The sequence below is a fragment of the Abramis brama genome (genome assembly GCF_963993115.1).
Source record: "Abramis brama genome assembly, chromosome: 5".
NCBI lineage: Eukaryota > Metazoa > Chordata > Actinopteri > Cypriniformes > Leuciscidae > Abramis > Abramis brama.
In genome coordinates, this window is record NC_139967.1 from 14,722,866 (window position 1) to 14,750,562 (window position 27,697).

The window sequence follows — 27,697 nt, forward strand, 5'->3', positions numbered from 1 at the left end:
AAGATCATTGTCTATTTTTATATATTTAAAAATGAAAAAAACTTTTCAGCATCATTACTCCAGTCTTCAGTGTCACATGATCCTCCAGAAGTCATTCTAATATGCTGATTTGCTGCTCAATTAACATTTATTTTGTATTATTATTGAAAACGGTAACAGAAAATGGTCTGTTTTTGTGGAAACCATGACACTCTTTACAGGATCCTGAATTAAAAGTTCAAAAGAACAGCGCTTATTTGAAATAGAAATCTTCTGTAACAATGTAAGTCTTTACTGTGACTTTTGATCAATTTAATGCATCCTTGCTGAATAAAAGTATTCATTTGTTTCAAAGAAATAAAAATGTTCGTACCTACCCCAAACTTCTGAACGGTAGTGTAGGTCTGTGTTTCTACTTTTAAAAGCTTTATAAATCAACAATATATTACACACCTGTGACCATTTTTTTTTCTCAGGGACATAGAAAAATTGTTTTGTGTTGACCTGGCCTCATGGAAATTTTTCAGCCTGTGGATACTGTGGTTACAAGGAAATTCACCAGACACACTTAATAATAAAACTTGTTTATTTGTGTCAGAAGGATAGATAGGGATTTTCACAGTAAACAAACCATGGGACAAAATAAGTCACAAAAAAACAGTTCACAACCAGCTAGTTCTGAAGTGAACGTCCTGGTGGGACTTACAAAAAGGCATGTGGCAAATTAAGAACTTTGCAAATAAGTTCTTTAATTAAAAAAGCATACTGAAGCACAGAACAAGTATTGAGATTAGGCCTCTCTTGAGAGAAAAAAAGTGTTCAGTGCTGAGTGCTGATACAAGGTCAGTTTCTGATTGATATTACAAGCTCACAAAAGCTCAATAGTTCATAACTCAGATGCTCTTGCTCTTCTATATTAGATCTGATGGGGTGTGCATGAGGGGGGTCACTGGATCTGTTTGTGTATGTATTCGTATATATTATCATTCAGAATATGGGGTGAGCTAAATGTCTCACAGTTCACTTATGTAATTCTCTCATGCACTGAGGTCAGTTCTTGGCAGTGGGACTGTGAGCGTACGTGTGCTTGTTCTCTTTTACCTTTGGCCTTTACCGTAACCTCTCCGCACTTTTAACCTCCAAAGCCTTGGCTCCCGCTTCACTTCTGCAGGCAGTTTAGTTTGTCCCTGAACTGAGTCAGTATCACAGCAACCAGACCCGCTGCCACGCCAACAACTGCCACAACGATGCCAATCATAGTGCCCACCGACTCTTCAATCACACCTGAGCAGGGATTTGATGAAAAAAGGTATAATCTCACTGTAATCAATCATTGTCTCAGATGAATGACTGTAATTGGCTCCCTAAAAACAGTACTTAATATGTTCACTATGTATTAGTGTATGTATTTTGTATGTATAGTGTATGTCCTAAGTATTTTCTGTTCTCGTTTTAATTGTTAAAGTTTTATCAATTTTGTTGTGAGTTTTTGTCTTTTTTTTTTTTTAAAGTATACATAATTTTCATTAATTTTTAATTAATCAGTTTTAGTTAGTTTAATACATCAAGTTAAACTACATGAAAATGCTGGCAACCAGCTGGGAAAAAAAGTTTACGTTTCTTTCAGTTAATGTTTATTTTATTCAAGTAACAGAATGTTTTTTTTAATGGTTTCAATATAATTTTAGATAACTTTAATAGCCCTGATTTGAATTGCACTAACGGAATCATAAAAGGGATGGTTCACCCAAAAATGAAAATTTGCTGTTAATTTACTCACCCTCAGGCTATCCAAGATGTAAGTGTCTTTTTTTCTTCAGTAGAAATGTAAAGAAACATTTTAGCTGAAATCGTGGTCCTGGTGATTCTTATAATGCAAGTTACTGGGTGCCGTTACTACATTTTGTTTTGCCTGTATATGTTTTTTGACTCTCAAAGTGATGGTAGCGGTTGACTTGCATTACACGAATCACCAGGACCACGGTTTCAGCTAAAAATCATCTTTACTGTTCTACTGATGAAAAAAACACCTACATCTTGGATGGCCTGAGGGTGATTTTTGGGTGAACCATCCCTTTAAGGTCTTCCTTGAGTTTTGCAGGCCATAGATTCATTAAAAGATTTTAAAAAAATTACTATATAAAATTAAATTATGTATCTGAATATTGGTTTGTACACTAATATCCTTGCAACCCTAATTCTCTCTCACCCAGCTCTTTGCGGATGCTGAGTTTGGTCCCACCTCCATGAAGAATAGTTGAGTTTGTTGATATGAAGGCACACAAATACAATCCTTGATCTTCCACTGAAATGTTCCTTAGTGTCATAGATAGATCTCCCATAGGCAGATCACCAGACAAAAACACACGGCCAGCAAACACATCCTCCACCGTCTCATTTCCATGTAGAACATTCCTCTTTTCCTCCAAACTCTGCACGTACCAGCTCACCTTCTCCACAGCCAGTATTTCATCCACACCACTTTTTAAAAAACAGGGTAACATCACATTCTCCCCTTCCACAGCTTTTGCCTTTGGAGGCTGTTGTAAATATGACACCCCCTGTGGTCCTGGAGGATTGGCAGCAGGCAGAGCAGGTAAAGCATCTGTTGTGGACGTGATGAGGATGGTCAGGGGAGTTTGAGTGGGATTGGTGATAATGGACGCATTTACAAGTAGACAAAGAGAAAGAAGCCCACCTGTCAATAAAACATTATTATTTGCCAGTGCAATGATTATTCATTTAATGCATATCATATGTATAGTATATGTGAAAGAGTAGGCCTCATGAAAATGCACTTAATCTCTGTCACTTGGACAAAACTCAATAACATCACATAAAAAAGATGTATGTTTATTTGGCATGTGTAAACCAGAATAGTAACCAGTCAAGAACATTTTAACCAATCAAGGAAAATTCACACATATACACTCTGATGCTATAAATACAGTGGCTTACATAGCAGTGTTATGGTCACGCTGAGTCCCTTTACTAAAATTAGAGACTCAAAAGTCAAAAGGATTAAAATATCAAAAGTCCTATGTGGAGAGTAAATCCTCCAACCTTTACTTTATTCGGTCAGCAGAAGTCTAGTAGTCAGTTTTTTGAATAAAGACTGAATTACCAATAAACAGACTTGACATGAGTCGCATCACGTAACTCAGTGAATTAAAAAATGTTAAACTGATATGACTAAAATATTGTAAGCATAACATTAATGCTGAAGCTAATGCAGCAGTAACCCTCTTTGCCTCGGTACAGTATAACATGTCTCTCTCTCTCTCTCTCTCTCATACTTCATGTCTTCATGTCTCAGAAAGTCCTGCTTCCATAAACACATGCAATTAAAATTACATTTACTGTGAAACAGACAGTAAATGTTGATTTAATGGCCAAATGACATTTCAAAGGTTCTAGTTAATAGATGCAGACTTTAGAAATGAGTTCAAATGAGTGCATACTGCTTTTTAATAGGCGAAGATGCAGTCTGTTTAGTGTAAAAGATTTATGACCGTAAACTACTAGGTTAATCCAGGCTGACGTGAGAGCAAGACATTTACACACGTTTATGAGGTTAGCTGCTGAAATTAGGCATGTAATGTGCTTTTTGTGGATATGATTATTTGTGGAGGGAGGGAAAATATAAAGTCTGCTCTTTTGAGTTTTCTTGTTAATGTGCTGTCAAGGTAAGTTAGTAGAACACAGAGAAATGAGAATGCCATAATGCTGAGGGAAATATATATAGTCTTACCTGTGAGGGCAGAGAGGAAAAGGTGACTAAGTAAGGTTCTAGAAGTTAAGAGACTGAGGAAAGCCATATCTGTCTCAGAGAAATGTCACACAATGACACAGAGCTGACAGAGCTATACTTTATCTCCCCCTCCAACACCACCACACACACACTTTGGTCCCTTTCCACCCATACACTTAGTGTTACCTAGCCTGCCTACCTGTACCTACCTACCAGTGGTGTGCGGTGGTGTTTTAAAATAAGGCGCAAAATACTAATTTTATGTACATATCAAATGTAAATTTGTGTCCCAGCTACACTTAATTTTCCTGTTTAAATAAACATTACATAAAAAGAGAGACCAAATACAATTCTATTTTGTATCTTTGCACTATGTAACATTTATTTTAATAAACCCAAGTATAAATTTCATCAAGTTAGTGTTTTTACGCATTTTTACATTTAATCCAAAATAATAACTAAAGGCAGTAACAATTTGAACAATATTGTCTGAGGGGTCTGTTAAAAGTCAATGGGCAGAGGCACTGTTAGGCTACTTCACCTGCGGGTGTCGCTGATGGACAGTGTTACTTTATAAAAACAAGGCGTGTACACTTTTTAATGTCACATTTTGTAATATTTGCGTTGTTTTATTTTTGTAATATAGATTCTCTTCTCAACATATGCTATCTATCTATCTATCTATCTATCTATCTATCTATCTATCTATCTATCTATCTATCTATCTATTTCTGTATTCTGTCGTTGTACACAAATATGGAAAAGTGTTAAATATTGCACTCCGTTATGTGCCGTAACAAAATTGAGTAGCTTGTCAGTGGGTCTATATACAGTATGTGAGCCCTCCAGAGTCTGCAAAGTATCTACAGATTCTATTACCGCGAGATCAGGCATGATGACAAATGGATGTGGTCTGTTCTGTTGAGATGTGCAGTATATGTGGCTATCCAGCCTGAAACCTAACTCTCCCTCACTCCACTGCGAAAGAAATGAGGAGATTAGAGAGTGGAATATTTGAAATGGAAGGTTTATGCACTTAGCAACACTAGAAAATAAAGAATGACGTCACCCATTCGAAAATTTGAAAAGCTCTCTTGGAATCAAAGCTACAGTGGAGCACTTGAAATGTAAACTTTGCAGTTTGCAAAATGCAATTAAGATGATAGTGGAACTGTACCTCAATAAAAATGATGCCTATGCTCTTTTGCAATAAATTCAAAACTCTCTGCAGGATGCGTTGCTGCTGACCTCTACACCAGGGCAGAATCCAGGATGTTGGAATGATTTTGGAGTCCCACGGTCAGTAACGTCTCTCTGGAAAATTCGAGTCTGATTAATCAATGGCGCCATCCAGCGTTCAGATATTTCTTAATATTCGCTGTCAGCCATCAACACTGATGACCTCTGTTGCTACTTTCAGCGCGGGTCGCTCTCTGTTGTTTCACACACACGCATCTGGCTTTTCAGTTATCGACTGTTGTAAAAATGACCTCGAAGGACTTCACAATGTTGTAGTGTTCGATGCTGCTAGGACGAATTTGTATATTATAACAAACTACTTTCTCTTAGCGGAATCTTTCAGATAACAAAGGTAAATTTATATTTATTTAGCCTATGGTGAGTAGCTTAGCTGTGCAGGTACTGTAAATAAAAGCCCTGTCCATCTCTATGTTGCTGTCATACATCCATCATCTCAGAGAATGGCAGGCAATTAGAACAGTCCTTTATATGTATTCCTCAAGCTGCATTTTAAGGTAGGTTGAGTGCATGCTGAAATGTGTGCATGCCCTTTTACGGAAGGCCATTATGAATTTGAATGCATATGGCTCATGCTGTTTTAATGTGCAGGATATAATTATAAAGACATTTGTTTTACAGTTTATCATTACAAGGGTCACGTCACGCCCTGCTCTTTCTGTCTGTCTGTGCCTCTTTCAAATTGTTCAGCTTGTTCATGATTTCATTACAGAGTGTGTGTAAAGCAAACACAGCAGTCACTGCAAAAATAGACACACACAATTTGTCTCTCCATCAGAGATACAATGCATAACGTTGATGGATAAACTGAGTTTCCGGATCATTATGTCATCTCAGTCAGACAGAGAAAGTCGGGCTCCACCCATATATGCATTAGACAGACAGACTGCATTAGACCAAGTGCATTAAGCCTAAAGGTCGGCTGCAGTATGCGAATGTGAGCGCTAATCATACACAGGCTTTTAACACACTCACTCCTCCAGTTAGTTCCGGTTCACTTTTAGTCTTTGCCAGAGAGAAGCTCAATATCAACTGCATTACTGTAAGGCATTACAGTAAGAGCTGCACTATCATGACAGAGCCTAGATAAGACTCCAGCGCCAGTGTGCTGCAAGATATTTTTACACACTAATGTTTAAGTTGATTATGGGTGTCTTTAAAGGGATAGTTCAGCCAAAAATGAAATTCATTCACCTCACCTCATGTTGTTACAAACCTGAATAGCTTTTTCCCTTTCTCTCTTCTGTAAAACACAAAAGGAGAAATTCAAAAATGCAAAAGCACCATACAAGTGGTCCATATGATGACTTAATGCCCCAAAGAGAGCTCAAATGATCACAAGTGAATGATGAAGTTTGTTTCTCACATAAAGCTATGGTATCAGAAGACTTTAAGGCCCTGTTTACACCTGGTATTAAAATGTGTTTTGGTCGATCCGATCACAAGTGGACGACAGAGGTAGTCGAAAATGCATGTAAACGCTCATTTGGTTGAATGTGTTTGAACAGCCACAAAAGGCTGCCTACTAAACATTATGGGAAGTGCGCCATCCAGATGGGATTTAAACTTTGTCGGCTGAAGAGCCAAGTTTGGTTTTGCGACTGTCATAGCAGAAACGAAAGATTATTTTGTCCATTAGATTAAAAGATCTAAAAAGTTCATACATTCGCCCACCCATAGACCCTCCCCTTAAAGAAATCAGGGCAGAAGTGGTTGAAAGTGGACAAAAGAGACAGATTAAAATACCAGGTGTAAATGGGAATGTATCTCCCTCGTATACATGGGATCTGATCGACCAAAACGCATCTTGATCGCATCTTGATACTAGATGTAAACAGAGGCTAAATATAACATAGCCTCACTACTTTTATGATCATTTGATGGTGATTTTATATCCATTTTGAAGCTTGAAAGTGCCTTTTAATTGCATAGAAAGGAGCATGGGAAATGGGCAAATTCCCTTTGCATGTGTGTGGTAGCTTTTTTCTTCTTAGCACTGTTTTATTGTATAACCAAACATGGTCTGTGATTAATTGTATTCTCAGATGAAATACTCACAAGCACAAACATAAGCACACCTGAGGTCCTGCGTAGCAACTGGGGGAATGGAGCCCAAATCAGCAGTTTATAAAGACCAGTTAGAAGGGATAAATTCCTCATATTTTGCTTGTGTAATCTGTTTACTTTGTTTTCCCTCAAACGATGAGGTCATAGCAGAAGAACACCTATTGGATTTCAAAGACTGTTTTATCAGCAAACTGCTGCTGGTAAAGCCTCTTTTACCAATGCCCTGTGTTTTTATTGTAGGCTAATCATGACTGTGTTTATGCCATTTTGAGATGCAAATGAATTGAGAGTTACGCACATGCCTCTTATTTGGGGAAAACTGTCCTTGACATAAAGTCTTTTTTCTGTAGGACTTGTGTTGTTTTTATTAATCAAGTATTTAATCCACTTCTGTGTTTGTGAAACTAGTTCCACTGTCATTTTGCCTTTGACAGGTGTCTAGCCATACAGTATAGGCAACCCATGCACTGGGTTTATGAGGGAACATTGTGTCCTCCTGTTGGTTCAGGTCACCGCTTACAAGAAACCTGATCTCAGAGGGCGTGGTCACATCAAACGGATTCACATATCCGAACTATCGCACAAGGAGGTCACATATCATCTCCACTGTGACTATAATTTGACCCTGACCTCCGAATATGGTTGCTAAAGATTGATGTGTCAACTGCTGAGTACCCATACAACCAAGTTTGGGGTGAAGGAAGATAGAGAGTTATGAGCACTGTAAGCGATCTGATGACATGTATACTATTTAGAAGGACAGCGTTGGTCAAGACTCTGCTGTTACAAAGTATTTTGTTTCTTGATGGGATTGGAGACTCCAGCAGGAGCTGCAGCAGCTTCACCTCCACAAGAGACCACTGGCTCTCACATCATGTAGCACCTGCTGACCACCGGAAGGAAAATTTGAATGGCTGACTTGCAAGAATCGCGCCGGATGAGCAGTAGCACACCTGGTCTATGGGCATTTCGAATTCTGCTTAAGAAATCTAAAAGGAAATGCCGATGTTTCTAGAAAGTGTCATGCCCAGAGGTGGTGAGCAGAGGTGTCATGCCCATATTATTTGCTTTATGTAAAAATTTATATTTGGTGGGGATTTGAACTCAGTAATCTCACACTATAAATAAAACACAATACCGCCGGATTAAAACGTTATACATGAAAACACTATAGGTCCTATTTTTTAAATAATACATTTAAATTATTTTCTATTATAGCCTAATTATTTTTTATTTTCAAGAGTTTGTATAGTCAATGCTTCTTTTTTATTCTTTTCTCTCCCCAACAGACCCATAAATAAAGTAAGTGAAGGGTCAAAAGGGAAAGGTCATGACTGCTTCCAATTTGACGAGCAGCACACAGATTGTAAACCTTTTTAAAGTAGCAATTGTCATAAAACTAAAAATTTACTTTTTTGTTTACATACAATGACCTATTTCAAAATCTGCCAATAACTAAAAATGTTTTTGTAGCGTATTTGTTCACTAACATGGGTTAAAATTGACGGGCAGACAGTAGAGGTGAGCGGGGCACAACCTAAGTTGTAACAGTTGCTAGTTGTAACACACTTGTTTTAAATACTTCCACACATGCCAGCATGACAAAACTTAGTGTATTTACTAGTTGCCATATCAACACTATAAAGAGAAAACAATGCACCAAAATTCTGAAATCTTTGGAAGATATTACTGAACATTACTTTAACCATAGCAAAAGTAAATTTATTAAGTTATTTTTTCATCTGTTTTTTGTGTTTATTTAAAATTATAGACAAATCTAATATTATTTTAATCTTATATATGTTATTTAAGTTGAGATAGTCCTTTAATGCTTATTTAACCAGCAGAACACTAAGGTTTAAATCCCAGTTGCGCAGGTGGGGCATGTTGTAACTACTAGATAACTATTCTATTCTATTCTATTCTATTCTATTCTATTCTATTCTATTCTATTCTATTCTGTTCTATTCTATTCTATTCTATATAGCCTACTTTTATGAATTCTATTGAGAAAACATGAGAAAAATGTGAGACTGAGGGTCAATGGTCAATGTTTAGAAATGATTAACTATTATTATGTTTTGAACTATGCTGTATAGCTGTGATTTGGTTTGTTGTCAAACTCAAAAATGATTTTAAAATTAAAATTATTTTTAATTATTACAAAGATGTCATTATTTTATATGAAAAAATTAATAATTGTATTTTATTGACAAAATATTTTAGTTTGTCTTTTTTTTATTAGATCAGATTGTCTGTCATATGGTCATGTTAAAATGTACCCCACCTATGGGGCATGTTGTCACATTTCACTGCCATTCTTTCGGGGTATATATAGAAAAAAATATATACACTGTATTAATGAAACAAAACCACATAACTGTACCAAACATGTGTGAAATTAATGCGGGAGGTAAAAAAAAAAATACTCTGAACCCTAAGTAGGTTTACATAAACTGAGAAAGTAAAAAAGCGTTAGGTTGTGCCCCGCTCTCTCCTAGGTGATTTCAAATTTGAGGTCACAAGAACTCTGTGACCCGATGTCCGGCCCGCGCGGTTATGCACGGTAAGTGCGCCGGTAACTTTCCGCGTTGATTTACGTTTTCGCTGTCACGGTAACACCTGCCAACTTCCCTTTTCAACGCCGGCACCCAACCCTATCGGTAACAACGCTAGTAAACATGTTCCTCTCACGCGCCTGCTCTCAGAACATTTGAGAGACCGGAACGGGAGCGCGCAGAGTTATCTATCATGCCTTCCTCACAGTTCTGAGAATCTTCACGAGCTGCACCTCATAGAGTCTGATACACCCTATAGGACGCGCCTTTCTGTTTATTGCATGTATTTTAAGGAGCAAACGAATGAGATCTATAAAAATATAGATTTCGCTAACATTTACATAATTGTTATATGAAACGAAGACGCGCCTGGACTTCCACATGCTTTCTCTGACGGGAAATAGCCTATTCGTTTGACCGAGAGAAAAAAAAAATCGGATTACGGGGAAAACTTCATTTGGATTTCTATGGATGACATCTTGACATCTCAGGCTAAACAATCTGACCTGTTCTTTTTCCAAACTACTACAAGTGCAACTGAAGAGCAGGAAAGACTCACCACAAATAGATGTCTAAACTGAAGAACTTCGTGTGGGATGCATTTCCATCTGTGTTGAGGCTGTTTAACCATAGGTAAAAAAAAAGATCATTTTCATATAGGTTTCAAAAATGAAATTATTGTTGATATGTAGGCTATTTTAAGTGGTCTTTAGAAATGTAATCGTTCTATTTAGGGTTAATTTTGAATCACAATCAAGGGCAAAGCTTGTTTTACTCCAGGGATCAAATGTAATTTAAAACATGTCAAACACATGCTGCTCAATTATTTTCTCGATTCCACAACTTATGATGGAGAACGGCCTCTCAGGGAAAAGTTTTTGATGGCCCAATTATATGATCCACATGAGACATCAGATGGCCTTGATTCAAGTTACAAAGCGCAGATTTAGATGTTAATAATATTTTCTACATTGATACACTGTATAATTATAGACCAGTGCTTGTTATTGTGTGCGTCCATCTGTGTGTCTGTGCCAGTGTCAGCTCCCAGTTGAGAAAGACATGGGTTGGGCCAGATGTCAGTGTTAGAAATCTGACTATGTGCTGTTCCTCCGTGACTTGAAACTAGTTAGTGAGCTTAGGAGTGTGTAAATTACCTATTAAAATGATTCACCTCCCTTGTAACAACTTTTTTGTATTTATTTTATTGTATTATATCATATATATATTTATGCCAGTGATCATGACAAAACCCCCTATATTGTCAAAAAAAAAAAAAAAAAAACATAAATTTTGCTAGTTTCCTTTATAAAAAAAAATTGAGTATTAATTCAATTGCTTTGATAGACCAGAATGTCCCTTTCTTACCCAAATCACAGATTTATGTATTAGATTAGATTTAGGAACCCATGCACCTGGTGAAGTTCATTATTAAATAAAAAAAAAAGGGTGAAATAAGAAACTTGTGCAAAAATGGCACAAAAATGCCAAAAGGGCTGTGGCACTTACTGTTTTGCACACTTTCATAAAATCAGTTTCATAAATTTGTTATTTGCACATTGTGGATGGTCTGATAACCATCAAGATCAACAAGAAAATATCTTTTTTTGTAAAGTGATATAAGGTGAGCACTGACAACGCTATTGACAAGGACTGTTTTTGTTATTTCTTTCCAGCCAGTGCAACACATGCTTTTTACACGAAGCTTCTGATGTAAAAAGCAGCAGATGACCAGCAAGTAAGCTGAACAAGAATCTACCTGCATCCGTTGTGTCAGCTAACAGCTAAAACTACCAACAGCCCTGGATCAATCCTGTCCAAACATGAATGAACCCTTTCCTCTTATTTGAATAAATGTGATCCAACCGAATCCTAAAGAAAGCTTGATCTCACAGTGGAAGCAGATTGTCTCTGACATAAAGAGATGAAACGAGAACGTTTTAAGCCCCCGCATCCAGATGACCCTCTGTGCTGCTGTGGAGACATCGACCAGCAAAGAGAGTACTGCTGCTGTGACTGTGAAGAACTTGATGATGCCTGTGAAAGGTCAGAGGTCAACCATTTAACCATTCATGGCAGGGAGGGGAAGTTGGTCATTGCATTTGTTCATATAAGCTTTCTAAAGAGTAGTTCACAGAAATTATTCTAGCTATTAATTTGGTCCTCGTTTACTCACCTTCAGTTTTTAACAAAGGCTTTAAGGAGATCATTTGCAGCTTATATTTTCCATGCAACAAAAGACTGTGAAGGTGTGTCAATGATGACAAACCTTTAATTTATGGGTGAATCCATAAATTTTTATTTGTTTAGCTCTTTTCATTGAAAACGTCTTTATTTCCTCTGTCATCTCTTCTCATTAGGTTACTCAGAGGAGAGCCAGACAAGCCAGACATCTTCTCTCGTTTCATCTCTCATATGGCTGATTGTTTGGGTTTGCCATGTTGTGCCATAGGACCCCTTCGATTGGAGCTCTCTGTTTTACCTCCCATGGTATTAATTCCTGGCCTGTTGCGAGTAGCGGCAATTAACTGTATCTTGGGAGTTGTAGTCTTAACTGCCCTACCAGGACTGGTGCTTTGGTATTACTATGTGACTCACAAAAGGAAAAGACGCACATTGTTTTTCCTTAGTTTGGCACTTTTCTCCCTTGCCTATATGTACTACCTTTTCCTTACCGAGATCGTTCCCAGAGGAGACGTAAGTAATCTGCAGCTGGTTACCGCGACGACAGGCATGATGTTGACGCTTATCTCCCTTGTGCGCACCAAACAGGGACCAGGCCTTGTCAAATCCCAATCATTAGCTCTGGGAATCAACAGTAGCTCTACAACCAATCAGAGCACAAACTTACCCAGAGACTCTACCACCTGCAATGGAATCAGCCAGTCAACGGGGGAGAAGGAAGGAAATAAGAAGAAGTTATGCCCTGTGTGCCGACTGGTGCGCCCACCAAGAGCTGGGCACTGCAGGATCTGTGGGGCATGTGTCCTACGAATGGACCACCACTGTGTTTGGTGGGTTTCTCATTCCTTCTTCTCTGAAAATTGAGTATGAACACTTTATTCTCAATGTGAAGTGAATTATTATTATGAATTATTTAAATATTCTGAAAACTAGAGAAAAAGGGTGTGCACTGGGGCCATTTTCTATATGCACTGTTAGGGTAGCGCATTTAGTCACGTAATCAGATTACTTTTTTCAAGTAACTAGTAAAGTAACACATTACTTTTAAATTTACAACAAAATATCTGAGTTACTTTCAAATACGCAATGATTTTCCATTAATTGACTGACAGCTCTTCTGTCCCCATTATGAGAGAAATCGTGAGTAAGTGCAGAGGCTTTGTGTGCGCTGTGTAAACATGATGTCATTGTAGACTAAATGTGAGCATCTCACTTGCACAAAAACAGATTCAGTATTACTCAAAATGAATAAAAACAGTGAAATGCAATCACAGAATATTACGCAAACCTGCAATAATTAAATATATTAAATTACACAAATATACTTTATTTATTTAATCTCACTTTATTAACCAATTAGCCATTGATCCACTTCAACCATCCTAATAAGCAAAAATGACTTTAGATATTGCTGGAGTTAAGCGTGTTGAATTTCTTTCTCCATCCTATTCTTCTTCAATCCAGAATGGCAGCACAGCTGAAAGTTTTTTTTTTTTAAACTGCGCCCTCTACTGTACGGTTGTGAATTTGCATTTTCTTGAAGCTTATTCATTTCACTTTTGGTGTCAAAGTGCCTTTACATTTGCCAAAAATAGAACTTTTTTTGTTGTTATTAAAAACACAAACAAGCAAGCCCAGTCCAAGTGAGAAAAAGTAAAGCAAAAGTAATGAAACACATTACTTTCCATAAAAAGTAACTAAGTAACGCTATTAGTTAATTAATTAATTAATTAATTTTTAGGAAGAAACGCAATATTGTGAAGCATTACTTTTAAAATTAACTTTCCCCAACAATGTTTATATGTGTATGTGTCTTCCACACTTCCATTCAAAAGTTCTGAAGTTCTCAAAACTACTCATAGGCTGCATTTACTCTGTCAAAAATACAGTAAAGCAGTAATATTGTAAAATATTGTTACAATTAATATAACTGTTTTCCATTTAAAATATTTTTTAAAATGCTATTTATTCCTGTGATGGCAAAGCTGAATTTTCTGCATCATTACTGCATCGTCTTCAGTGTCACATGATCCTTCAGAAATCATTCTAATATGCTGATTTGGTGCTCAAGAAACATTTCCTTTTATAAATGTTAAAACAGTTGCGCTGCTTAATTTTTTGTAGATAGTATTTTTAAATGATTATCATATTTAATTATTTATTATTCATTTTTTAATTAAAAACCCAACATAAATAAAAGTCCTGATGTATGCACAATAAAAGGAGAGAGAGTAATGTGGCCATTCATGATGTTCACATCTTGGTGTCAGAAACTAACTATTGCATTATACTTGTTGGATAATCAATCAAAATAATATGTTTTATATCAAATATTAATTTTCATGTCATTATTTTGGCTTCATGCACATCCCTAGTATAGAAATAATTGGACAATTCCGAAATGAATTATAGGCCATTCCCTTAGTATTATCATGCCAGTTTTTTTATTCTTTTTCTGATCTTTTCACAATTGTACGCATGTTTACACTACCCCATCACACACACATATGTTCAAGCTGATTCCCAAAAGACGTCACTGGAGCAGGGCAGGCTGGAGAGACATGTGCAAAGGCCACAGGAACGCAGCTTTCAGCACAGTAAAGGGAGATCTCGCCAGGCCAATCTGTCTCTGTGCTGCTTCAACACACACAGGCACAAATAAAAACAGGAACATGCCATAGACCGTAAAATGTAATTCTTATTAAAGCCACATTTAAGAGAGAGACAATAGTGTAACTGTTCTTGACTTGGTTTTTGGTATTAAAGGTGCTATAAGCGATGGTGACGTCACTGCTTGTTGACGTTCGAAGTATTGTCAAACAAAACGGAGGCTAACTCGACCCTCCCTCCTCCTCATCCCGCCCCCTCCCTTCCGTGCTTTTCCGATGTAGATTCGGGACTTCCTTCTCCTTTTTCCCTCTTCTTTGCTATTTGTTCATCGGAACGTCGTCTCTTTGGTCGTGTGTCGGCCATATCAAAATTCAAGAGAATATAATTCTAACGTTAGTCATTGTCGTTGTCTAGGACATCTCTCCTCTCGTTAGTCGTTGTCGTTGTCTAGGACATCTCTCCTCTAGCTAACTTCCCTCTTCATGCTTCTCTCTCCTCCACTCCCCACACCCCTCTTCATGTGCACGTGCACTAACCCCCCAACCCCCACCCCCAAATCATTCTTGTCGGTTATTGGCTGGAACACTGTTTGTTATGTTTCGTGGCCAAGGCTGGGCCAGTTTGTTTTTGTTGTCATTTGTGGAGTCTGGGCTGTCTACAGAGACCGCGTTTTTTTACAGTGTGTTCAGGGGACAGGTAGCTAGTGGATAGTGAGGAGATGTTTGCTGTATGTGACAAAAAATGTTTTGGCCTAAAAAACGTGTGATATCGCTTAGAGCACCTTTAATATGTCTGTATGCGTGTTTACATGACTGCTTACATTTAGTGTCTTTGTGTGTGTGACTCTCCACGACAGGATAAACAGCTGTGTAGGCCAATCCAATCACAGGCAGTTCATTTTGACGCTTCTTCTCTTCCTATTGACATCCTTCTACGGGATCAATTTGGTGTTACGGAGTGTATGTCCTCGACAGAGTCTATTCACAGCCATGTTATACTGTCCCGGAGTCTACAACCAATACAGGTACACCATCCACTACTTTATTTTTTACATACAGTATACATGTGTTTAATGGAAATATGCACATACGCCGTGTGTTCAGCCTAATATAACACATTTGTGTGTGTTTGTGTGTGTAGCACAGCCCTGTGCTTTACATGTGTGTGGTACAGCGTTATTATAACAGGTGGTCTGCTCCACCTGTTCATCCTTCAGATTATCAATGTCAGTTACAACGTAACAGAACGCGAAGCTCAAATTGCTTTGCGCAACAAAACCGGCAGACGACGCTTTTGTGGCCTGGTTGTGGAGACCGGTGTCTATTCACGAGGCTTCCTCCAGAACTGGATTCAGTTCCTCACAATGAACACGGATGAGAATGAATCCCCCTTCACCTTCACAGACATGGTATGACACAAGGGACTACAGGCATGATCCTGGGTAGTATTTAAGCCTTAATGATGCGATATGTTGAACACAACTGTGTTTAGGCCTAAAAAGTTGGTTGACACATTTACCTTGTTTGCATCAGGCAGAACGGTACTTATTATAGACAGTATGGAACTGGAAAGCAGGAACTTCTAGGTAGTCAGTTTAAATTGATGAAAACATATTTAATCCTTGTGTTTTTGGTATTTTTTGGGGTGGGGTTATTCCAGTCGTGTACACTGATGAGCCAAAACATTATGACCAGTCATAGGTAAAGCGAATATTATTGATTATCTCCTAACAAGGCCACATATTAAGGTTTGGGTTGATTAGATGGTAAGCAAACGTGTTGGATGCAGAAGATATGGGCGGGAATAAAGATCTGAGCGACTTTGATAAGGGTTAAATTGTTATGGCAAGGGCGACTTGGTCAGAGTATCTCTGAAACGGCAAGGATTGTGGGTCGCTCCTGGTCAGCAGTGGTGAATTTACCAACAGTGGTCCAAGGAGGGACAAACCACAAACCAGCGACAAGGTGTTGGGCGCCCAAGGCTCATCGATGCATGAGGGCAACTTTGGCTAAAATTTTAATTAATGTTATGGGAGGAATGTGTCAACGCACGCATGTCCTTCATGACAATGGCATTTCCTGGTGGATGTGGCCTCTTTCAGCAGGATAATGCAACCTGCCACACTGCACACAAATGTTCAGGACTGGTTTGAGGAACAGCCCCACTGTAAAAAATGGTTTAACATACTGTAGGCCTTAACACTTGACACACAAACCTTAAGAATGGTGACAATCAACAAATATAAAAAGATGAGCTCTTTACACAACAAAACAAATAACTAACAACAATGACAGTATATATACATTTTATATTACATTTCAGCAATATGAAATTCTTTGTTCTTTGACTAGTTGAGACAACATTTCTGGGAATTCTGTTGGTCTGACATGGCATGGGTTTTAATATTACTTAGACTAATATTAATAGACTCAAAAGGTTTCGTAAACTGGAAAATATGTAGTTGCTTTTTTTACAGTGCAGATCTCAATCCAATTGAACATCTGTGGGATGTGCTGGACCAATAAGTTGGATCCACAGCGGCTCCACCTCGCAACCTACAGGACTGCTAATGTCTTGGTGCCAGAAACCACAGGATGGCTACAGGGGTCTTGTAGAGTCCATGCCTCAGTGGGTCAGCGCTGTTTTGGCAGCACACAGAGGACCAACGGCATTCTAGGCAGGTGGTCATAATGTTTTGGCTCATCGAGTATGGGCATATTCAATTAGGTTCAAAGTGTTACGCAACCACAGCAGCTATTTCATGAAATTAAACTGCCTGGTCGCACATATAATGAATCTTTGCCCATAAAAGCTGTAACTTTATAGCATTTAATCAAATTGTATGAATGCAACATGCTGCAATGATCAAACATAAGTAGGTAACTTTGTAATCTTAGTAGCAAATCAAGTATGTGTGTTTTAATGACAAGTGTAAGAAATAGTAGTAGTATAAGTTTTATCTGATAATCAAAGTCCAGAAAATAAATGTCACAACCTGAAATGTCCCTGCATTATTGCAATTAAGAAATGTTTTAGTGATTGTTAGATATTTATAGATATTTATGACAGTGGTTGACACCATTATATGAGAACTGAACTGAGCTGGACGATGACATCACTGTTTTTTTCTCCAGAGCTGCTGCATAGATAAATGAACTTAATTAATAACTAATGATTTTTACAATGGAAATGAATCAACACTGAACTTACTTAAACTAGACAATGACTTTTTTCTAGAGCTGTTTTACAGCCAAAATAATCTTTGCTGCATTATTTTCCTGTTATCTCTGTAAAGCTGCTTTGAAACAATCTTTATTGTAAAAAGCGCTATATAAATAAAGGTGACGACTTGACTTTATAAATATTATATTTAAAATATTAAAATAGTTCACCCATGAAGTTTGTTCATCAATCACTCACCTTCTTCATGTTATTTCAAAGTTCTCTTGATATTTCATAGGATGGGGGTGTTTCATAGAGACAGACAATTTTTGTGTAGATATTTCCTTTTTAAAGTGGGACAACTATTGACACCTTAAAACGATAGTTCACCCAAAAATGAAAACTTCTGTCATCATTTAAAGGATAGGATCATTTAAAAAATGCATGTGGTGTTTGTCCATAAAGTGGTGACCAATGTCCAGTATACTCACTCGTATGTTGTTCCAAACCAACTGATTTTGCCCTTACAATGAAAGTCAATGGGGCCCAGTGTTGTTTTGGACGCCACCGACTTTCTTTTGTCTTTCACAGAGACCAATGAAATTCAGTGAGGTTCAAAGCAATATTAGACACCATCATATGGACAAAAATAAATAAATAAAATAAAATAAAAATTGAAGTATGTTTTTTTGTGTTTCGTAGGACACATGAGGCTGATTCAATGATGACAAAATTGTTGGGGGTGAATTATCCCTCTAAATCAAAAAACAAAAACAAAAAAAAACACAGATTTATCAACCTGCCAAGTGCTAGTAAACCAAAAAATACATTTTACACCAATCCTTGTAATTGTAAATATGCTGCTATTTGTAAGGTACTCTCTCAGGACAAATGATGGTGTACACTTTTCTGTAATGACATATTTCTGTGCTAAGTTATGGTGTACTTTACAGTTCTTTATTGTCATCTATATTAAATGAATGTAAAAATAAAGATAATGTGTTTAAATTCATTATGTTATTTACCGTACATATATACCTATTCCACTATGAGACATTGGTTGTGTTGATTATGCGAAAAGGTTATGAGTGACCTACCTATGCAGCGGAGAGAGACAGGAAGTGGTTTTATAGGGCAGCTGCATGCCTGCATCTGTACAACAACAAGGTAGAAAACAAGATGGAGAAAACACAAGAACATATTTGCATGAGTGCTTTAGACTGCACTTCCTCCTAAAATGTGCTAAATGAAGTGAAATGGCACTATGAGACTCTTTTAATTGCAATTTTAATTAATAAAGGTTGATATGAACAATGTACAGTTTTAATATCTATATTTTTTTGCAGTGTACAAAAAGTATCAATCACTGGCTACTTTAAAAACAATATAGAATTCTAAGGAACAATCGCACCTCTTCTACTAGTTCTTAGACGAGGTACTTTACAGGAAGTTGTTTTTAAAGATAAGGTTTACTGAAACCTTTGCACACATCTTATGGGCTAAAGAGCTACATGCAGGGTTGTCTTTGTGGTTACTTTCTCTCTATGCTGAAAAAAAGCATTAGACGACATCACACGTCCAGCATAGCGCGAGACACCATGAAGATCGGACAGACGAACCCATCTCTATTATCTGAACAACACCGGACCCACCTGTTGATACTCTTCATAACTCTTACAACAGGTATGAGATGTGACTGAGACATACACACAGATGGAGAGAGGCTTTACTATGGTTTTTGTTATATCTTCAAAAGCATGGGGTCAGATGATGTTTTTGAAAGAAGTCTTGTATGTGAACCAAGGCTGCATTTATTTGATCACAAATACAATAAAAACAGTAATATTGTAAAATAATATTTTTTTGTTTCAACATATTTTTAAATATATTCCTATAATGGCATGAGCTACACTTTCAGCAATCTTCAGTGTCACATGATCCTTTAGAAATCTTTTTAAAATGCTGATTTGCTCAAGAAACATTTTTTAATATCAGTGTTGAAAACAGTTGCTGCTTAATATTTTTTTGTGGAAATCATGATAAAAAAATGTTTATGAATATACAATTCAAAAGTTTACTTTTTTCTTTAAAAAAAAAGAAAATGTATTCCTCTTTAAACTTTTGAACAGAAGTGTATTAATCTTGTGATGTATATAATGAAATATAATTTAATGAAGTGAGAACTCAACTGAACTGTTAAAAGGAAACAGGCAGTTATACAGGAAGAGAAAGCAAATACGGGTTTACAAACACCTGACAGAGCTCTTTGGGTTTTTTTCACACCTATTTTATATACTGTTAGAAAACTGATTTACTGATCAAACTGATAAATGAGGCTGTTCAGTTCAGGTCTGAAAATTGCTGTTTACTTTACTTTACTTTAACTTTATTGTCCCCAGGGGGAAATTATTTTCCACAGCACTGCACTTGTTTAACACACACAACATAACCAATATAATACAAAGAGAAGAGGTAAGGAAAAGAAAAAAAAATGGTTTGTGCCATTACATGGTTCTTTATTTCTCTTCTTGCTCTTCTTTTTCTTCTTTCTCTATTTGTTCTTCATAGGAGCCTTTACAGATGAAGATGTGATTCGGGCTCCTTTGGGTGGGAGTGCGACTTTTAAATTCAAGGTTACAAGAGACATGACAGTAAGCCTCGCTGAATGGAGTAGGTGTCCGAATCACAAGGTTTTTGTGTTCAGCCCCAGCCATGGACTCACTATAGTTAACAACAGCTATGCTGGTCGTCTTTTTGCAAAATCAAACCACAGCGTTGTACTGGACAAATTACAAGAGAGCGACTTCGTGACTTACTGCTATAAACTCAGCACTTTCCCGCAAGGGAGTCTTCAAGGACAAATTAATCTAGTGAAAAGGACAGAAAATGGTAAGAATAATTATCTTCCTCAACATATAACACCAGGCATGCAGTTTGCCAGTTAGCAAAAAAAAAATATATATTTTTGTTCCTACAAATTACATTTGATAATTATACATTCAAATTATAATTATAACCATTATGGTTATTCACCATATTCACACCCATATCTGATTTAACATTCAGAATCAAGATGAAGCACACAACACAACAAGCATAACACAGTCATCAAAAAAGTGCTGTGCTTTGTTCCACTGTTGTTCCAGTACTGCATAGCTGCATACCTCTGACAAACTTTTACATGCGCAATACAAAAAGTGAAGGACACTGTCACTAACGTTGCTGTATTAGTAAGCGCACGACGAAGGAGTAAGAACAAAAACACAGTCTTTAATAAATCCAAAATAAACACTGAGGAGCATAAACATAAACTGACATTTCCAGAATTCCCTGATACTTCACATTTGATGGTTTTTAATTTTAATAATGTTTCCTATTGTTTTTTCTTATCAGTTATGTACATAATTGTTTTATGTTACATCTAATGTTGTTAATGTTTATTGCAATATTTTAGTGTCAACATGTGCTACCATGATGGTGTTTCTGATTTGTGTGCATGACACTGAGTACACCTTCCATAAATTTAGCTCGGCTAGTGGAAAAGCTTTGTAGAGAACTTTTATTTTTCATGGATTTTTCTCTGTATACCATCTGTGATATATGGTGGATGACATATGTTAAGGTTAGATTACAAGACAGATTATAGTTGCAGCATGGATTTGCTAATTCAGCAAAAAAGAAAAAAGAAAAAAAGGCTGTTGGATTTATCTGTTTATTTATTTTTTTATTTTTAATTACAGTTTTAAGTTGTAAAATGTACAGGTTGTTCTACACATATGTTTACAGTATTTGTATTTTTTAGAATAATTTTGGCAACAGCAACTGCCAGTTTTATTCTGTACCTTTGCATTTTTGCATTAATAAGAAGGATGATAGAGAAACATGAATAAAAAAATGAAACATTGTGTTAATCTTCTCTCAGGTCTCCCCAACACAGTGATAATCTCGGTGGGTTGTGGCATGGGTTTCTTAGTACTATGTGGAATCATCGCTGGGCTGGTTTGCTATAAGGTAATAATCTCAAACTCGTTCACATTCTAATGAAAAAAAGGGGAAAAAAAGACAAGAATAAAAAAGAGAGAAATTAATCTATTGAATTCAATAGAGTGGTTTAGTGAATGATTTACAAAGAAATGAATTCATTTTTCATGAATGTTGAATGCCACCTTAACAAAGACCTGGAATGTCTTCTATAAATGTGTCTTAGTAAAGTCAGGTTTTATGCATGTGCCAGACCTGTTTATCTCAACCAATGTCTCTTCCACCAGAAGAGGAGAAGTAACCCAGCATTGAATCCTGGAGGCCTTCCCAGTGGTCAGTCCAACAAACCTAAGAACACTCGCACACAGAGTGAGGAAGAGATGCAGAATGAGGACCACAATTATCTGAAAATTACTTAACTCAATATACAAATAATGGATTTACTCTAAATTCTAATAAATTGACTGTTTTTTAATAACATCAAAGAAATATCATATGGAGAAAATATGTTGTTCTTTTCCAATCATGATAACATTAGGTGGACTGGGGAGAAAAAAATAATGAAAACATGATTGGGATGATTAGAAATGTATTGGCAGTTAAGTTTTGGCACAAGTTTGATGAATAGTGTAAAAAAAAGTAATTTAAAAGAAGTCCATGAGTTGTAATTGTGATTAAGTCTTCTATGTTGGTCTGAGGTGTTATGGTAAAAATCAATGTAAACTGCAGAGGTCAAAAGTGTAAAAAAAAATCACCATAATTTAACCAACTTGCATTACCCTTGTTGTTCAGATGGTGGCAGTGTATTAAATGATTTTATGTCAGGCAAGTCTGCATTGCATATAATTAACTGTTTTATTTTTATTTTTTATAAATTACCAAATGTTACAACTCTAAGAGAATTATTAACAATAATGTGATTAATAACTTAGTAGAAGTATGTGAAGTTTCCTTTTTTGTGTTGAGAAATGGCATACGTTACATGTGGCACATTTTATTCAGTTTCTGATGACCACAAGAAAAGCAACTTCCTGACTTCTGAGTGATCTTTCTATTTTAAACAGTTCATCGGCAGGAGGAGCAGAATGATTGCTTTTTTCATCATTTGAAGTCTCATTTCCACTCTGTCTGATCTTTTGTTCTGGCTCCTTTCAAGTTCTGATGACATCATTTACTGATTGACCTAATTAATCATGCAGTCACACAATGCAGTCATTAACACCCAGAGGTGGACAGTAACAAAGTACATTTACTTGAGAACTGTACTTAAGTACACTTTTTGAGTATCTGTACTTTACTTGAGTATTATCTTTTCTGGAAACTTTTTACTTTAACTTCACTACATTTGAAAGACAAATATCATACTTTTTACTCCACTACATTTCTGTCAAGGTCCTTGAGTAGAAAGTAGTAACGTCAGTCAGGGGATGATTTTGGTTTGGAAATGAAAGTCGGGTTGACGTCAAAACCCGACGTCAGATTTACGTCAGAACCCGACGTCGGACAGACGTTGGATTTTGGTTGGAAATGAAAGTCGGGTTGACCTCAAAGCCAAAAAACTAAGCCAAGGGCACTATTTGAGGGAACAGCCATTTGGGTGTCCGAAACCATTGTAGACGTTATTGAGTGACTTATTCAATCTCATATTCAATCCCACTACTGGAACTGTGTTCTAGAAATAAATGTGATATTGATATGAGGGCAGGCATAGATTCAGAGGCATAAGGTACTGTAAGTATTACATTCAACAATGCAACAATAAAACAATGCATTGACATTTACTTTTTACTTTTGATACTTAAGTACTTTTAAAAACGAGTACTTCTGTACTTTTACTTAAGTAAGAATCGGTCTTTACAACTTTTACTTGTAACGGAGTAATATTTGACCAGTAGTATCTGTACTTTCACTCAAGTAAGGAAGTTGTGTACTTTGTCCACCTCTGTTAACACCCAATACAGGTAAACACATCTCATGTCAATGCATCCTATTCAGAAATGAAAAGATAACAAATAAAGAGGTTTTGTACAAAGCAACAGAATAAATTGTATGACGTGATGCAAAGCGAAACAGGTAACATCGGGTGTCTTTAGGGTCTAACCAAGGGTTTTGCCATTGTTAATTTATAATGGCTTATATGTAAATTTCCGTTCTCGCAACATCAGACCACAGATTATTTTTTTTAGTGTCCTTTTTCTGCTATGTTTCTACTATGTTGAATTCAAGAAATATGAGGTTGTGTGGTGTTTTTTGCTAACTGTCAAAGGTTTGTTTAATTAGTGAATTTATTATAAACCAAATCCTTTGTTTTTACACCACTTAATAATGACTCAAGCCCTCATCCTTAGAGACTAGCACTTATATAACACTGTATTAAATAAATAAAATACTTTTTAGATGTTCCTGCATGGAGATTCAGAAATAATATTCAGTACATGAAGGTTTAAACTTGAAAAGTAAGACAATTTGTATGCAAATTATGTGCACATCTCTGCAACTGAAAGGCCAAGATCAAGCTTAGATAATGCCAAGAAGTACTGTCTAGATTTGGTATTTTAAGAGTCAAAACACAAGCCACTGATTATGTTTCAAACGCTTAGTTAGGGAATTTTAAGTGTTTTCACTTTGATTATTTTCTGCCCGAACATGTTGGGTTGGTCAGACACAGACACGCTTCTCTGACAAGCACAAACTAACGTGAAAATGTACACAGAAGAGAGTCTCATAAAGACAATAAATTATTTTAATTAACCAGCAATTAAAACATTTAATTACAATTAAATTGTAAACGACGATTTAAAAAAATAAATTATGAACAAAGACAGTTTTCGACAGTTTTAACTTTTAATCTTGTTAGTGCAAGCCCAGTCTCAGTGATGAGTGCTCGATCTTGTGATGCTTGATCACATGAATGAATGAGATTCTTGCTTCACATGATTGGCTGTAAACACTTGGCTAATCATCACCCTCAGCCAATGAGATGACGCCTCTACGTTCAGGCACGCTTTAAAAACCACTCAGTTGTAAACAATGACAGTCAATCATTTCGTTCGTTGGTGAAAGGTAAGTTTATTCTTCTAATTTCAGAGTTGCTCAAATTTTATTTAGGCTACCTGGGTTTAGTGGATAAATTGCCTTTGTAAAAAGTGTGAATTTGCTAATTTAAGTTAAAAAGAAGCTGTCTAAATATTTTCTAGTGATGCTTACAAATTTTGAACGATTTATTATGCGTTGTATGTATGTGGCTTTGTTACCTGTACATGGTCAGTGTGTTCTTAACTTGGAATAACTATTGGAATGTGCACTGAAGTTTTGCTCATTGTAATTGGATAAAATGTTTACTGCATTAGTCTGTGTAACTCACCTCTGTGACATTCCTTTTAAATTTGAGTCTTGTTTTCTTCTGTCACAGGCTTCCAGGCAGGATGATGTTTGTCTCGCTCCTCACGCTATGCATGAGCGCAGTGTTTGCTGCTCCAAGCTTAGACCAGCAGTTAGATGACCACTGGCACCTCTGGAAGAGCTGGCATGGAAAAAACTACCATGAGGTGGGTAACACTAACTATAGGGCTTGTAACCAGATATCAGCTTCAACGCAGAGGAAAAGCAATGCATGTCTTTATACAGAAATTCTATTTTGCAATGGTTAAAATGTCTGCTTCTTCAGAAAGAAGAGGGCTGGAGGAGAATGGTGTGGGAGAAGAACTTCAGAAAAATTGAGTTGCATAACCTTGAGCACTCTGTGGGCAAACACACCTACCGACTGGGCATGAACCAATTTGGAGACATGGTAAGCTTTTTTTTTTTTTTTTGGTGGAATTTGTGAATGGATCTCTTGTAAAACGTAATCCTTTTCATACTTAACACTGGGATCAATTGTTACCTTTATTGTCTGCTAGGCATTTTTTAAATTAAGCCTTTTTTTTGCATCCTCCCTCTTAGACAAATGATGAGTTCAAACAGGCGATGAATGGTTACAGTCATGACCCCAACCGGAAGTCAAAAGGCTCATTGTTTATGGAACCCAGCTTTTTTGAAGCCCCCCAACAAGTTGACTGGAGAGAGAAGGGTTATGTTACCCGTATTAAAGACCAAGTAAGCAATTTATCAAACTGGTTTTTATAGCTTTGGTTTCTGTATCTGTTAATGTAAAATCTGCATGTATTGCTTCACTGTTTGGTAACCAATTCCTGTTTCCTGATGCTAGAAACGGTGTGGATCTTGCTGGGCTTTCAGCTCAACGGGTGCCTTGGAGGGTCAGCTGTTCCGTAAAACAGGAAAGCTGGTTTCTTTGAGTGAGCAAAACTTGGTGGACTGTTCTAGGCCGGAGGGCAATCACGGCTGTGATGGAGGCCTCATGGACCAGGCCTTCCAGTATGTACAGGACAACAATGGGCTGGATTCTGAGGAGTCATATCCCTACCTTGCAACGGTAAGAATCAGTTGAGCTCTTTCTGACTGGAGATGCTAGTGAATCTATAGTTGGGTGTCAAGGCCCTTTTCAACCCATGTATCACTAAGTATTTATTAACATCACATGTAATGTACAATGTCTTTTGTGCTCCCAGGATGATCAGCCATGCCGCTACGACCCCAGTAATAATGCTGCTAATGACACTGGTTTTGTGGACATTCCCAGTGGTAAAGAGCATGCTTTGATGAAGGCTGTTGCTGCTGTGGGTCCTGTAGCTGTTGCTATTGATGCTGCACATGAATCCTTCCAGTTCTATCAGTCTGGTAGGTGGTTGATTACCCTGAGAACAGACTAAATGTATGGTTATTTAAATTGAATGCACAACCATTACAAAACTACATGGCCTGCCTTTAAACCTAAATCAAACGGACAGTCTCTGTGGTTTAATTTCTTTCTAAATGTTCTACTCTAGGCATCTATTATGAGAAGGAGTGCAGCAGTGAAGAACTTGACCATGGAGTCTTGGTGGTTGGATATGGTTATGAGGGTGCTGATGTTGCTGGGAAGAGATACTGGATTGTAAAGAACAGGTATGTTTTAGTCTACTTCTGATTTCCTCTTAATGATGCACAAGTTTGATTTGATTAACACTTAAAACTGCAGGCACAACCTTAAATGCATGCTTTGTTCTGTATCTTTAGCTGGACTGAGAGATGGGGTAACAAAGGCTACATCTACATGGCTAAAGACCGAAATAACCATTGTGGCATTGCAACAGCTGGCAGCTATCCTCTAGTATAAGGCCACTGGGCATTCTGGATTTTTTTATTTTTATTGGCCTTTGTGGTTTCTTTTAATTTAAATGTTTTTTAAATTCTACTGTTTTGGTTTTTATTCAATATTGTGATGCATTTAGTTTGACTTTAATGTTTTTCTTTAGAACACCACCTGCTTTGCCCACTTTTATTTTGTGCTTTTACAAGTCAATTTTGTTTTAATTTGAAACCCTGCTAGTATGTTTGTTGCAGTTTCTTCTATAAAGTTAAGTTATCTTGGAATGCACTAATCTATCAGAAGTCCCCCCCGATCCTGTGACCCGTTTGAGCAATATTACATGTATGAACCTGGCTTGTATTTGAGTGTTACAAGAATGTGTACAAATGCTGTGCTTTATCTTGACCTGTAAAGGGGTAAATATTAAACTTGCTTGTATGAAAAGCTATGAGAGTCTGTTTCTGTGCACATGGGATCTCATGCAAAAGTGGTCTGTCTGCAAGAAGCCCATAATGTGGTTTAAAAAATATTGCGTGGGCCTCCTTTGCTGTGAGGAGCATTGTAACTTAATAGTGCATAAACCCACTTTCTCATTGCTGTTAAAAGGACTGGATTAAGACAGTCTCTCATTGTACTGCATTAAATGCTATGCTGTGTAACCTACTCACCCAATAAATACTAAGAGTGTTGGGCAATAGACTGTAGTTTTAAAATTCAAACCAAATGTTTGACCATGGCAGCAGGACCAAACTAATGTGATAAATGTTGCAGAATATTATAAGTATAAAGCTTAATGTCAGCTGTAAACAAATTATTAGTATGCTTATGCAAGTCATAAAAATGCTGATTAACCCATGCAAACTTGCATTTTCCATAATTGAGCTGAAGATATGCTCTTTAAATCAAGATTAAACAAAACTAAAGGTTACATACTGGTTGATCTCTGATTCTTTTGTCTTG

At 36.9% G+C, this 27,697-nt stretch overlaps 4 protein-coding genes across 6 annotated transcripts; 3 read left to right on the forward strand and 1 right to left on the reverse strand.

Moving 5' to 3' along the window:
* Nucleotides 1-73: 73 nt before the first annotated feature.
* On the reverse strand, nucleotides 74-3,880 carry LOC311083654 (sodium channel regulatory subunit beta-3). Its single transcript, XM_084115353.1, has 3 exons — nucleotides 3,731-3,880; nucleotides 2,189-2,677; nucleotides 74-1,263 (listed from the first exon to the last, which is right to left on the reverse strand). The coding sequence occupies exons 1-3, from the start codon at nucleotides 3,795-3,797 to the stop codon at nucleotides 1,139-1,141; spliced, it is 681 nt and encodes a 226-aa protein (XP_083971479.1). The 5' UTR covers nucleotides 3,798-3,880; the 3' UTR covers nucleotides 74-1,138.
* Nucleotides 3,881-11,384: 7,504 nt separating this feature from the next.
* zdhhc23a (zDHHC palmitoyltransferase 23a) lies at nucleotides 11,385-17,230 on the forward strand. 2 transcript variants are annotated; one of them, XM_084115342.1, is made up of 5 exons: nucleotides 11,385-11,658; nucleotides 11,973-12,626; nucleotides 15,263-15,430; nucleotides 15,547-15,814; nucleotides 16,888-17,230. In XM_084115342.1, exons 1-5 carry the CDS (start codon nucleotides 11,537-11,539, stop codon nucleotides 17,095-17,097), a joined length of 1,422 nt encoding a protein of 473 aa, XP_083971468.1. In that variant the 5' UTR covers nucleotides 11,385-11,536; the 3' UTR covers nucleotides 17,098-17,230. The 2 variants fall into 2 exon arrangements, with proteins under 2 accessions (XP_083971468.1, XP_083971469.1); XM_084115343.1 differs by having other exon boundaries at nucleotides 16,883-17,037.
* Nucleotides 17,231-19,006: 1,776 nt separating this feature from the next.
* Nucleotides 19,007-22,378, forward strand: LOC311083652 (uncharacterized protein). 2 transcript variants are annotated; one of them, XM_084115351.1, is made up of 4 exons: nucleotides 19,007-19,251; nucleotides 20,137-20,457; nucleotides 21,491-21,579; nucleotides 21,840-22,118. In XM_084115351.1, the coding sequence occupies exons 1-4, from the start codon at nucleotides 19,080-19,082 to the stop codon at nucleotides 21,966-21,968; spliced, it is 711 nt and encodes a 236-aa protein (XP_083971477.1). In that variant the 5' UTR covers nucleotides 19,007-19,079; the 3' UTR covers nucleotides 21,969-22,118. The 2 variants fall into 2 exon arrangements, with proteins under 2 accessions (XP_083971477.1, XP_083971476.1); XM_084115350.1 differs by having other exon boundaries at nucleotides 19,021-19,251; nucleotides 21,837-22,378.
* Nucleotides 22,379-24,886: 2,508 nt separating this feature from the next.
* Nucleotides 24,887-27,183, forward strand: ctsll (cathepsin L, like). The gene is made up of 7 exons (XM_084115347.1): nucleotides 24,887-25,097; nucleotides 25,217-25,339; nucleotides 25,492-25,644; nucleotides 25,757-25,981; nucleotides 26,118-26,286; nucleotides 26,436-26,553; nucleotides 26,665-27,183. Exons 1-7 carry the CDS (start codon nucleotides 24,975-24,977, stop codon nucleotides 26,762-26,764), a joined length of 1,011 nt encoding a protein of 336 aa, XP_083971473.1. The 5' UTR covers nucleotides 24,887-24,974; the 3' UTR covers nucleotides 26,765-27,183.
* Nucleotides 27,184-27,697: the final 514 nt, after the last annotated feature.